The sequence below is a fragment of the Denticeps clupeoides genome, chromosome 4 (assembly GCF_900700375.1).
Source record: "Denticeps clupeoides chromosome 4, fDenClu1.1, whole genome shotgun sequence".
NCBI lineage: Eukaryota > Metazoa > Chordata > Actinopteri > Clupeiformes > Denticipitidae > Denticeps > Denticeps clupeoides.
Window position 1 is genome coordinate 5,499,747 of NC_041710.1, and position 13,010 is coordinate 5,512,756.

At 42.0% G+C, this 13,010-nt stretch overlaps 1 protein-coding gene across 5 annotated transcripts in view; it reads left to right on the forward strand.

Annotated features, from left to right (window-relative positions):
- Positions 1 to 13,010, forward strand: part of piezo2b (piezo-type mechanosensitive ion channel component 2b) — a 57,762-nt gene that overhangs the window by 18,281 nt on the left and 26,471 nt on the right. For 3 of the 5 annotated variants that reach the window (XM_028977124.1, XM_028977128.1, XM_028977129.1), the window contains 12 exons: positions 1,556 to 1,814; positions 2,093 to 2,303; positions 6,934 to 7,102; positions 8,756 to 8,860; positions 9,296 to 9,331; positions 9,423 to 9,552; positions 9,652 to 9,815; positions 9,891 to 10,127; positions 11,227 to 11,341; positions 11,441 to 11,637; positions 11,734 to 11,882; positions 11,985 to 12,158. In XM_028977124.1, the coding sequence (XP_028832957.1) occupies positions 1,556 to 1,814; positions 2,093 to 2,303; positions 6,934 to 7,102; positions 8,756 to 8,860; positions 9,296 to 9,331; positions 9,423 to 9,552; positions 9,652 to 9,815; positions 9,891 to 10,127; positions 11,227 to 11,341; positions 11,441 to 11,637; positions 11,734 to 11,882; positions 11,985 to 12,158 (1,946 nt within the window). The remainder of the gene's footprint in view (positions 1 to 1,555; positions 1,815 to 2,092; positions 2,304 to 6,933; positions 7,103 to 8,755; positions 8,861 to 9,295; positions 9,332 to 9,422; positions 9,553 to 9,651; positions 9,816 to 9,890; positions 10,128 to 11,226; positions 11,342 to 11,440; positions 11,638 to 11,733; positions 11,883 to 11,984; positions 12,159 to 13,010) is intronic. The other 2 variants (XM_028977126.1, XM_028977125.1) reach the window with 2 other exon arrangements.

A 13,010-nucleotide genomic window follows, 5' to 3' on the forward strand; every position in this document is an offset into this window, starting at 1 on the left:
GGTTCAAATCCCACTTTGTGTCCCTGAGCAAGACACTTAACCCTGAATGTCTCCAGGGGGACTGTCCCTGCAACTACTGATTTAATTAGCTCTGGATAAGGCCGTCCGATATGCTGTAAATGTAAACCACAACGTTAACTGAACCCCGAATGTCCAGTGCTGCTCGTCTCTGGTTAGTTTGAAATACTTTCAGCATGTGTTGCTTTTCTGCATTTGCCGCCTGCTGTGAGCACTAATGAATTGAAGGATATTCTGTGGACAATAAAACATGGTAATTTTCCTGTAATAAAAGAAGCTGTTGTGTTGAACTGTAGAGTGGGCCAAGTGGAGACAATTAAACCCCTGCAAGATGTGAGCAAACGCCAGTGATGGGCTTGTGTTTTGAGGATTTATGAATGTTACAAAACACGGCATAAAAATGATAAAAATTTTTAACCAAAAAAGGCCATAGTCGTGTTTTTTCTAAGCAGGCCTCAATAAAGCATTTTCCCAAACAGAGACGTGGCAACATTTGTGCCCTGTTTTTGTCCCTCCAGATCACTTATTTCTTTATGAAAGCAGTTGCCAGGCTCTGTTTTTTCCATTTCAACTTACTAACTTCAGGTCTTCGACGTGTGATACAGTCCAATTTACTCCCAGGGCAAACGTCTGCTTCTCTGTAAAGGTCATTGTGTTTTTCTTTTAAATTCATAATGAGCTTTTGTACTCTGTTGTCTAATCTGTCTCTATCTGTAACATCACCTGCCCCGGTCTATATTTTGTCATTCATTGTTCCTCATGTTTCACTTTTTTTCCTTTTATCTTGTGGAAAAAAAGAATTTCATGCCTGTGTGTAATGGGCTGGTCTGGAACTCTGCCTCTGGTTGTAGGTGTTGCTAGGGCATCGAGGTCATTATTGCTATATTCAACTGCAAAAATGGTCCCATGATTCACCTTGCATATTACTGATTTTGCAAACAACAATTAAAAAAAATTCCTTGCATTACTGAAAACTTGTTTTCTCAATAGTTAAGTTTGCTTGACTCTACAATTGTCTTCACCTGACCCTCACTTTTCATTGGAAAGTCTTGTGAACAAGCATAGCACACATGCCACTCCTTCACAAAAGATATTTTGACATTGCAACTTTATCTCTCGTAACACAAACCAATCAAATAGCCTGAGCAATCGGTCCCACTTTAATGGCTCAGGTGTGGATTGAACCAAAAAGATGCCTACATCGCACACTGCAAAGTTTGTACGCACCTACTGCATTTTGTATGTCAGTTTAATTTGACAAATTGTGCAATACCTATATACAAAACAAAGCAACTCACAATAGACAATATATTCGGACAACTTGCAATGCAAAGCGAACTGCAGCTTTGCTAACTTTCAGTATGCTTGATTCATCTCTGTGTGGTACTGGTGTTGGTTTCAGAAGTTGGACAATTTCTCATTGTTTCCAATATTTTAGAAAAACAGACTGCACGATGTGGTACAGTCTGGATTTTGTGCAAAGTGAGGGAAGGAGGGTCCACCTTGCAGAAGGTCTTATCATAGCATCCAATTGCAGGATGATGAACAGGAAGATGGTGAGAAGGCGGACCTGGATGACAGCATGGTCTTTGATGAGGACTTTGATGCTGAGGACGAGGCGGAGGATGAGGAGTATGTTGGGGATGAGGAGGAGGAGGAAGAGGAGGTGAAAGAGAGCATGAAGATGAAGATCCTGCGACACATCGCCACTGTCGCATCCAAGGTTAAAGAGGTCATTGGTAACCTGATAACCACAGCGGGGAAGGTGGTCGTCACCATACTGCTTGGCCTCACAGGTAACTTGCAAGTTTATTGCTCCTAACATTGTCCCGTCACCATACAGGGGTCGCAGGAGGAGGTATATCATGACAACAGTAACAGTAACTGGATTCTTTTATTGGTGAAAATGTGTGTCATTTGAAAAGTGTCCTACAATATTGAGATAATATAATGTATAAAATACAAAAACGTGCATAAAAAATATTGCTTTTATGTGAAGAGTGAGGAACAATGCTAGGATCTTCTCGTTCCAGACCTCTTTTGAACCTCTTTGCTGATGTTTCATGTGACGTAGGCATCATGCTGCCATCGCTGACATCAGCCGTGTACTTCATGGTGTTTCTGGGTCTGTGCACGTGGTGGTCCATCTGCCGGACGTTTAACACCCTGCTCTTCAGCTGCATGTGCGTCCTGCTGGCCATTTTCAGCGCCGGGCACCTCATCGTCCTCTACCTCTACCAGTTCCAGTTCTTCCAGGAGACCGCCCCACCCGACAACATCACCAGGTCAGGGTGCAGGACAAAAACCAGCGAGAAAGAGAAAGTCAGACAATTTATTGTTTGGTCCTTGCCTTTGCTTGTGCTTTTTTTTGTCTATTTATGATGCCGTGTCTCTTACAGAGACATACAAAATAAAGACCAAAGAGTTTTTCTCTACTCTTTAATGTAGAGGTCAGTTTATATGATCACAGCATCAGGAATGCGGGATGGCTGTCATTTTATTTAATTCATGCCTCAGGACGTTCCGGTCATAATAATAGGCCAACGTTAACTGTAATGAAGGAAGAAATCCACCACAAACCGCCATTGATTGATGAAAGTACAGACTGCATGCAGGTGGAGTGTTTGGGTTTGTTTCACAGTGATCCAGTAATCGGCTGCTTTAATCAATACGGCCGCACTAAATAATTAACGAGAACAAGAAGCCTGTAGGCGTTCGTGTGGACTTTTTTTTTTTGCGTGCAGTGAAAGAGGTAATAAAACAGCTCACGCCTTGCTAACACCGACAAAAACAATACAGCATTATTTTACGCATACATACGCTGGTGTAAAAAAGTGTAGTCGTCTCTATGATTTCTTACTTTTTTCCATGTTAGACACATTTAAATGTTTCAGATCATCAATAAATATAAATCAGAGACAACTAAAGTAAACACCAAAAGTGTTAAGCGAAAGATTTTATTATTAAGGGAGAAATAAAATCCAAACGTACATGGTCCTGTGTGACAAAGTTATTGCCCCCTCCTGTTAAAACATAACTTAAAATAAGATCTTCCTGACAAAGTGATGTAGACCAAAAGATCGATATCATGCTGAGATCCAAAGAAATTTGGGAACAAATGAGAAAGAATGTAATTGAGATCACTCTGGTAAAGGCCAGGAGACCTGGCCTTGGACGACTCATCCAAGAGGTCACACAAGACATCACAACAACCTCCAAATAACTTCAGGCCTCACTTACCTCAGTTAAGATCAGTGTTCATAACTCCACCATAAGAAAGAGACTGGGCAAAAATGGCAAAAAACATTTTGATGATCCCCAAGACCTTTTTACATAACAGTAACACCACATTTCAGAAAAAGAACATCATACCAACAGTAAAATATGGTGGCGCTATATAGTCTGGGGCTGGAAGACTTGCTGTGAAAAATGGAACCATGAATTCTGCTGTCTACCAAAACATCCTGAAGGAGAATGTCCAGCCATCTGTTTGTGACATCAAGCTGAAAGAAACAGCAGGAATGATCCCAAACACACAAGCAAGTCCATCTCTGAATAAAGACTTTGGAGTAGCCTACTCAAAGTATTGACCTGAATCCTGTTGAGATGCTGTGACACAACCTAAAAAAAACCCTCCAAAGTGGCTGAACTACAACAATTCTGCAAAGATGAGTGAGCCAAAATTCCTTCACAGTAAAAAGACTCAGTTTTTGATAATAAGGGTGGCCCGACCAGTTATTTGGTTTCCAGTTAGGTTTAGGGGGCAATCACTTTGACACACAGGACCATGTAGGTTTGGATATTTTTTCCAAAAATCCATCACTTCATTTTGTCCTTTACCTCATTTTGTGTTTACTTGTGTTGTCTTTGACTAACATTAAATATTATCTGAAACATTAAAATATGACTAACATGGAAAAAAGCAAGACATCACAGAGGGGACAAACACATTTTTCATACTGTTTTTATCTCTTAATTTTATGACCAAAATAGATCTCATCTGATTATTAACATTAACACTAACATTTTTATTAATATTAAGGACCAAGTGCTGAACTCTGGAGAACACCTTGGCATTTGGGTCTGGTTCCAAACTGTGTTTAATGGAGGGGATAGATGTTGAGTTTGGGTGATTACGTGTCCAAAACTGAGTTTGTTTATCATGGAGAAGACAGCCTTGGGATTTGTGGAGTCATGGTGTTTGAGACCTGATAAATATATGGACGTAGTATGGTTTTACAATTAGTGCAAATTCAGCTAACCCCCGTGAGGCCTGCACACCTTGCAATTTTCTCCAGTGAGCATTGTTTCAGCATTAACAGCAGTCCCCCATGCATAACATCAAACTCACACCCTTGTGTCTGGTTTTCAAGGTGTTGACCATGTTAATTGTGCTGCGTGCATAAACCTAAAAAAATAGATTTTAATTTTTTCTGTCAAAAGTTGGATGGAAGGTCTGATTCGTGTGCTTTCGTGATTATTATCTCTTGTAGTGTAATGCCCCATCCTTGGTACACTTTGCAGTCACTGAAAGCTGTAAAGTAAAGCCACCCCGATCCACTGCATTAGCATGCTTGCATGGAACTTTGCACTTTTGGTCCTGAGAGCATGTATTGATTGCAGGGGCTCTATTTCAAGCCCCATACTGCACTGTGGCAGGAGCCATGCTATTACGGCTATGTATAGCTTTGCCTTGAATGAACCTCGGATTCAAGGTCCCGGCAAGACCTATAAATAATTATGATATATTGACATTTTCCATCCCACAACAGGAAGCACAGTTTGATGCACAGGCTCTAATATTGTTTCCTTTTGTTCGGAACATTGCAAAGTAATTATGAAGGTTTTATGGCTTGCAGTGAACAGTAGCTACTTTCAGTGGCGTCAGCCTTGGTCTTGGAATGAATAAACTTTGGATGAACAACTAGATTTCAGTTTTTACAGCAGCACTGCACTCCAGTTTAATCGGCGCGCTACAGTGGCTCTAGGGACTGTGGCTAGAAGAGGTGCCTGGCCTAATTGCGGCTGTTGACAGGACCTTGGCCTTGGTGGAAGTAGTGTTGACAGACCTCCCCTTCCCCTGCACTTCCTGTCTGTCCTCACAATGGAAATGGGGTCATGTGACCAGGCCCGCCCCAGGTGCAGGAAGGCACTTGGCATCTTGATATGACGACAGCAGAAGGCATGTTAAACAAATACTGTGCTACCATAGGTGGGTAGTAACAAGTTTCATTTACTTGAGTACATTTTTTTTAAAAATGTACTTCTAGGAGTAAGTTTTCAAATGCCGTACTTTTTACTTTTAATTGAGTAAATTTTTGAAAAAGAAATTGTATTCTTAGTTTGCAACATTGCGCAACACTCGACTTGTTACTTTTTAAAACTATTTACATGACATTGTTTCAGCAATCAGACATAGCCATGCAGTCACATGACCACACACAAACTGTGGCGGCATAGTGCAGACATGCAATGAAAAATGCCGTCTTTTTTGCTAAAACCAGAGACAGAAAGAATACAGAATCCCAGTATTCTGGGATCCCAGTATCCCAATAGGTCTGTCATGGTAGGGTGGTAGTAGCCTAGTGGGTAACACACTCGCCTATGAACCAGAAGACCCGGGTTCGAATCCCACTTACTACCATTGTGTCTCTGAGCAAGACACTTAACCCTAAATTGCTCCAGGGGGACTGTCCCTGTAACTACTGATTGTAAGTCACTCTGGCTAAATTCTGATAAATTCTGTAAATGTAAATGTCATGAACTCTGCCAGTAGTTCTGTGTCTTGAAGCAAGTCTGCTGATGACACTTTGAGACACACCAAGTTCACGAGCAACATATGATTGTCTGGCACCGACCCGAAGGCGCACCATGTCTGGGTGACATTGCTCATCCGTTAAGTGAAGTCGTGTGTTTATGGCTGTTTGAATGATGAACTTGGAATGTGAAGTGAAACAAACACGTATGTATGACATCCACTAAGTCTCTCACAATATCCCTAACTTATTGTGAGTATTGTAATTAGCATAATTACAATAGCTTGTACATTCAGATTACAACAACTTATTTCTCATATAGCCCATAATTACATACAGTATGTCTTAATAGGCTTTGACAGGCCCTACAGTTGACACCCCCAAACTTGACCCTTCTGCACACAAGGAAAACCACCACACACACAAAAAAAGAAAGAAAGAAACCTTGGAAAGCTGATACAGAGAGGGACCCCCTTCCAGGGTACAGTGAGCCTGCAGTTGGTGTCAGTGCAGGGTTGGTGATGATGATGTCCAAGAAGAGAAAAGTCCTACAGTTGTAGAGGTGGAAAAGCACAAAGTGCAGTATAGATCATCTGTCCATGTTTGGAGGTACTGGATTTGTTGTTTAGTCCAGTGTCATTGTGTGTCCATTATAATACTGGTTCATTTGAAAATCCCTGAAGCTTTAGCTGTTACAGTGGTGGTGGCTGTGGTTTGGGTGGTAGTAGCCTAGTGGGTAAGACACTCGCCTGTGAACCAGGAGACCCAGGTTCAAATCCCACTTACTACCATTGTCCTTGACCAAGACACTTAACCTTAAGTTGCTCCAGGGAGACTGTCCCTGTAACTACTGATTGTAAGTCGCTCTGGATAAGGGCGTCTGATAAATGCTGTAAATGTAAATGCAAATGTTTGTTTCATGCTAAGTCTAGGTAGAAGAGTTAGGATGGGCACATGCACAGACATCAGATTTCAGGAGAATCGAGAGGAGGATCTAAGGTCAACACAATGACACAATGTATCATATGTTTCCAAGGGTGCTGCTGTCTGTCTGTCTGTCTGTCTGGAAATCCTCCGATTTGGAGTGACTTAAACCACCTCATTTTGTCTAAGGAGCTAACATCTGTCTGTCCTTGTGTCTGTCTCTGTGTCTTCACAGTCTGTTTGGCATTTCGCCCATCATCCAGACCAACTGTTCCCACACCTGGAAGTTAACTGTCAACCCACATCTCAAGTGGTTCCACTTTGTCAACCCCATCATGCTCTTAGTGTTGTATTACACACTGGCCACACTGATCCGCTTGTGGCTGCAAGATCCCACGATCACGGTAAGGCTGTTGTCCAGCATGGCTTGGCTGAGAAAGGCTCTTAAATTAATACTAAAACGATGGGGATTAAGATGGGGATTACAATTGGATCAATACAATGGCAAGGCATTCCGAAATCTACCGGAGCCTTAATTAAAAAGTGCTTTTAAAATACATATGCTCTGTGAGGTCAAAGCCCATTCAATTATTTGCCTGGTTTTATGGAGCCCCTTATATTGTGGTATTTGATGGAAGTGTTCTAGTAAATTATATGATCCATTGTTAAGCCTTTGTTAACCTCCCTGTCTCCTCTGCACGGGTCAGCAGGCTCCCTCCTTCTCTGTTGTAATCTCTCACACTCAGCGCTTAAAGTGCAAGCCGCCAAGGTTTTATAGAGGTGTTGATCAATGGCCGGCCCATACAGATTTGGCCTCGTATATGCTTTATTGATTGCCATGTGCCGCTTTCTCTTGGCAGTTTTGGAACAGAGGCCAGTGATTAGGTTTGATAACAGTGTAAATCTGCAGATGACAGGTTGCGAGACCTCATTATAGTTTGTGATCAATACTAAAAACACAAAAGACAATTTAATGATTTTGCTGTCAGCAGGAAAATGATAAGTGTGTTATCTCGTTCCTGTAGATGGAGATGGGCATCAGTTTACGGTGTTTGGGAAGATCGTAATAACTGTTGTCGCGGGTTTTCACCCTTACTCTAACCTTCTATATCTTTATTATAGACACGTGCACAGAGACAGTGGATATAAAAAGTGTTCACATCCCTGTTAAAATGTCAGCTTTTTGTAGTGTAATAAATTTAGACCATAATAAACCATTACCACATTTAATTTGACCTATGACCTGTACAATTCAATCAATTCTTTTAGGGGACAAATACACACACACAAAATGTACAATAAGCTGGTTGCTTATAAAGGTCTTATCTATTACCGTGTTTGTTAAAGCAGAGTGGTTGGTCTAATGCTTAAAGAAACGGACCAATAATCAGAAGGTTGCCGGTTGGAATCCCATACTGCCAAAGTGCCACTGAGGTGCCACTAAGCAAAGCACCCTCCCCACACAATGGTTAAAAGCAGAGGACACGTTTGCAGCTGCAGTGTCTCACAATGACAATCACTTCACTTCGACCATTCAAAACTATTTAAAAAGGGGTGTGTGCAAATTTTGTATGTCCCTGTTGTGAAATTAATATACCATGAAAGCATCTCGATACAAGCAGCCAGACATACAGAATAAACCACGATTGCCTACTAACAACCAAGCACATGATCATTAGTCTATGAGATCATATTTGGATGTCAGAAAACGTTGGTGGCCTGTCTGGTATTCAGCCACTGTTCAGGTGCTCATGTTCATCAGCAAAAGCTCCCCCACACCACTGGTGCTGTGCCAACTTTTCTTTGCATTGCCCTGAATATCCTCTCTTTTCTACTAGTTTACACTCATGCATGACTCTCACGAAAAGAGAATACGGCTGTTAACACTGCAGTTCTTTTTGATTCACTTGGATGAAATATGTGTGTGTGTGTGTGTGTGTGTGTGGCCTGGGGTGTCCCAGTGTCCCGGGATGGGCTCTGGCACCCTGGAAAGTGATGGACGTGATGTCACTGTTTAGCCTTGAGCTTTTTTCCCTGTGTATTCTCTTTTGTATCAGGAGGAAGGGGAAGATGTGGATGAAGGGGAAGATGCCGGGGGCAACGCTGCAGATCGCAGGAGGCAACTCTGGTGGAGGGCCCACCAAAAAACAGAGGAGAGAAACGTGAGAGATGTTAACAGCATCTGCAACAGATGCTGCATAAATTGTTAATATGCCTTTCCTTCAGTATTTGGAAAAAAATGCTGATTGGCTTTTGTCCTTAAATGTTTCATGCCTGGAACATATTAATGTAATCTGAATGTAATGTAATCTGAATCCAGCTCAAATTAAGCTTTGTTAATGACCATTAGAAACTAAATAATACATGAGATTTTTTTTTTTAAGTGAATTAAAGTCCACACACTTTTTAAGTGTTTTATCTGCCCAGCCAAGGTGACTAATGCTTGATCCTGACTCGACAACACTCATCTGCTTTCTTGCTGCACGTTGAAGATGTTAAAAGGAGACTGTGGTCTTATCTTCTTATTCTGTGAGCCATCGATATCTTCACCTTGCACTGTTTTCTGCCTTTTTCTCCCTTTCGTTTCGCTGCAACAGCTGCTTTCTACTCAGGATGCGTACAGCATGTCGGAGGTTAGGCTCTCCCGTTCTCGAGTGGGATTTTGTGCAATGATGTTCCACGTAGCTGAACTTGAAATCCCTCCTTCTCTCTCATCTTCCAAAGGCAGTAGTGGTGACGTCTAACGGAACATCGTTTCAATATGTGGCGCCCCTGAATGCTGAGAATGGTCCACGTGCGCTGGACCTGTATTCCACCCCTCAGTACAAGGTGGACCAAAGCAATGGAGTTTCAGGTGACTCTTCAAAGGAACGCACCCCGATGAGAGCTTGATTCAGTTTGTGACTGAGCAAAGGCTGAATCTTCTATTCTTCATCCTCATTTCTTTATGAAGAAAAAAAGGAAAGCAGTGTGTATGAAGTGGTGGAAGTGCAGGAGGAAGAGGAAGAGGAGGAGGACAATGAGGAAGAAAGGCATAGTAGTAGACCAAATGCAGTGGTGAAAGTTTTCAGGTTCATAATGAAGCAGAGCTACATTTGTGCTCTCATCGCTATGATGGTCAGTGTTTTAGTGCATCTAAAAATTTTGATTTTGAATCATCTGGTGTAGAAATTAAACTATTTTGTGTTTTAGGCTTGGAGCATCACATATGTAAGTTGGCTGACCTTCGTCTTCCTCATCTGGTCATGCATATTGTGGATGGTGCGCGACCGACGCCGCTACGCCATGATCAGCTCGCCCTTCATGGTTGCCTACGGAAACCTGCTGCTGATGCTGCAGTACATCTTTAGTTTTGAGAATCAGAAAGAGGTGGCAGGTCTCTTCCCTAAGCAGGAAGACCCTGTACCCTTCTCCGAACTGGGGACCAAGGTGAGGCTTGCAGCCAGATAATAACCTTATGGCTTAATTTTTTTCAGTGTATTGGTAGAAATACTCAGTGGGTGGAGCCACTTGCCTGCAAATAGGAACGGTCTCGCCAGAACTTGTGTTTACTGTATGGATGTCATTCTGATTCATTTAAAATATTTAATGCATTAAAATAAATGAATGCAACTGCATTTGGTTAATGTAATGTTCATATATATGTATCCTGTGTACACCTGAAGGTGAGCGTGTCAGCCATGTGGGGAACACAGGATTTCCACATTTTTTAAGTACAAAAAATAACGATTAAGATCCCTAGATTTTTGCATTTCCAGAAAACTGTATTCAGCACAGTGATAAACACTAAATAATTGTAAAAACATAATATTGATGCTTTCCAGATACATCAATTACATTCTTGTGCATTCAGCATCAGATCATTTTATGTAATGTAATGTGACGTAATTGTCACTTCAGCAGAACAGCACACAGTGCACACAGTGAAATTTGTCCTCTGCATCACCCTGAGTGAGCTGTGGGCAGCCATGACAGTCGCCCGGGGAGCAGTGTGTTGGGACGGTGCTTTGCTCATTGGCACCTCAGTGGATCGGGATTCGAACTGGCAACCTTCTGATTTTGGGGCCGCTTCCTTAACCGTTAGGCCACCACTGCTCTGCAGGGATTGGTTCCCTGACATTGTAGCAGGCGTTTCAGAGCAGAAAGTCACAGTGTGCAGAGTTTCATGTTGGATATCATATGCTAGTGCATGAGTCCATGAGAAGGAGATGAATCCAGTTCAGGGTGCCACCATACATGTATACTGTTTTTTTCTGACATGCTTTAATTTTGAGAAACTTGCTAAAAGCCAAAGTCCAACTATTAATTTTTTTATGCTAGATTAACATTTTGTTTGCATTGGCCTTCATTAGCATAATAATATTAATAGTGTTACCAATGATTAATGGTAAAATCCATCAATAAAGAATATTTTCCTTATGTGCATTTGATTATGAATTATGGTTTACTTTCCCAGAGCTGTGACTGAACCATGCAGTACATATAAAAGTTTTGAATTACAATTAAAAAACTAAATCTCTCTCTGTAGATACTGTGCTTGCAAACGTTCTGGCTTCTGCTGCATCAGACCTTGACAGAGAGGCAGGACAAGCTTAAAGAGGAGGCTGCACTGTCTGAGGTCAAAGTTGAAACGCCCCAAACAGGTGAGTTCCCCACTTCCCGGAGGGCCACTGAAAATATTTGTAATATTGTCATTTGTACAATATTGTAATAATAATGATATTCTGTGGCCTGTTTTGTAGAGGAGAAGGATGAAGGCGATGAAGGAGACGAAAATGACATAACACACATGCTGGGGAACCTGGTGATGGCCATGCTGGTGAAATACTGGATCTACATCTGCGGGGGCATGTTCTTCTTTGTCAGCTTTCAGGGACGCATGGTCATGTACAAGATCATCTACATGATGCTCTTCCTGTTCTGCGTAGCACTCTATCAGGTAAAAATGCAGCGGAGAGCAGGATGCTGATGCAACAGGGGATGGAATTATCTTGCAACTTTTGAATGGGTTGTGCACATGTTTTTGGTTTCTTAGGTGCATTATGAGTGGTGGAGGAAAATCCTTAAGTACTTTTGGCTGTCGGTGGTGGTTTACACCATGCTGGTGCTCATACTGGTTTACACATTCCAGTTCAAGTCCTCTTTGCCTATCTGGAGCGACATGACAGGCATGAGTGAAGAAAAGTGAGTGGAGAACCGAGGAGGCTAAGAGTGGTGAAGTACATGGATGAATCCTGCGATGCCTCCTCTCCCTCTCATTCTTGTCCTCTACATTCTGTCTGTTAGACTTAAAGATCTTGGTCTGGAGCAGTTTTCAGTGAGTGAGCTCTTCACCAGAATCTTCATCCCTACCTCCTTTTTGCTGGTCTGCAACATCCACCTCCACTACTTCCACGAGCGCTTCCTACAGCTCACTGACCTCAAGGCTGTAGTCGCCAAAGAGGAGAGCACTATCTACAGGTGAGTCTCTTCTAACTGGGACTCTCAGGTACTACATCAGGCACTGCAAGCATACTTAATCTTGCATGTCAAGTAAATGAGAACAGGTATTAAAGGTCCCCTGACATGAAAATTTGACTTTGTGAGATTATTGAACATTAATACGAGTTCCCCTAGCCTGCCTATGGTCCTGCAGTGGCTAGAAATGGTAATATGTATAGAGAGTACTTTGGCCATATGGTCAGATCTGGAGTTTGTCCCCTCATTACATCATAAGGGGAAAGAGAATTTCCCACCCCTCCCCTGAAAAAGGAACTCCACCGACCGTCATGGCTTCCAAATGTGCAAAGCATTGCAGTTGCTTGGTGGTTGGATATAAAAATGAGCAAAATTTTATTTTTTCTATTAACAATTGGTTAATTGGATATTTTTCTGGAAAAATGCTGACATGACTTCCTGTCTGCGGCAAACATTGTGGTTGGTGAATGATGTTGATGACGTCATTTCCGAGAATGCCCCCTCAACTTCTATAGGCTGCTCTCCTCCTCGTCCCGCCTCTCTCCTCCTCATTAGCATTTAAAGCTACCGACATAAAAACAGCATGTCCTGGGGAAATCTCATTGTGGGACTGGATCAAAGTGGCTGTAATTCTGCACCATGGCTGAATTTCTGAAAGAGACTCCAGATACAGTGTTAGGGGATCACTAAGACCGATATAAAGCAAAAACAAATTATGTTCGAGGACCTTTAAAGGTACTTTGGTTTCAGAAATAAACTTTTCCTGGCCTTGGGTGATAGATACATTAATAAACCACCAGGATTAATTCCTGATTTATCCTCATTCAGCTCATTTCACCTTACCTTATAACCATA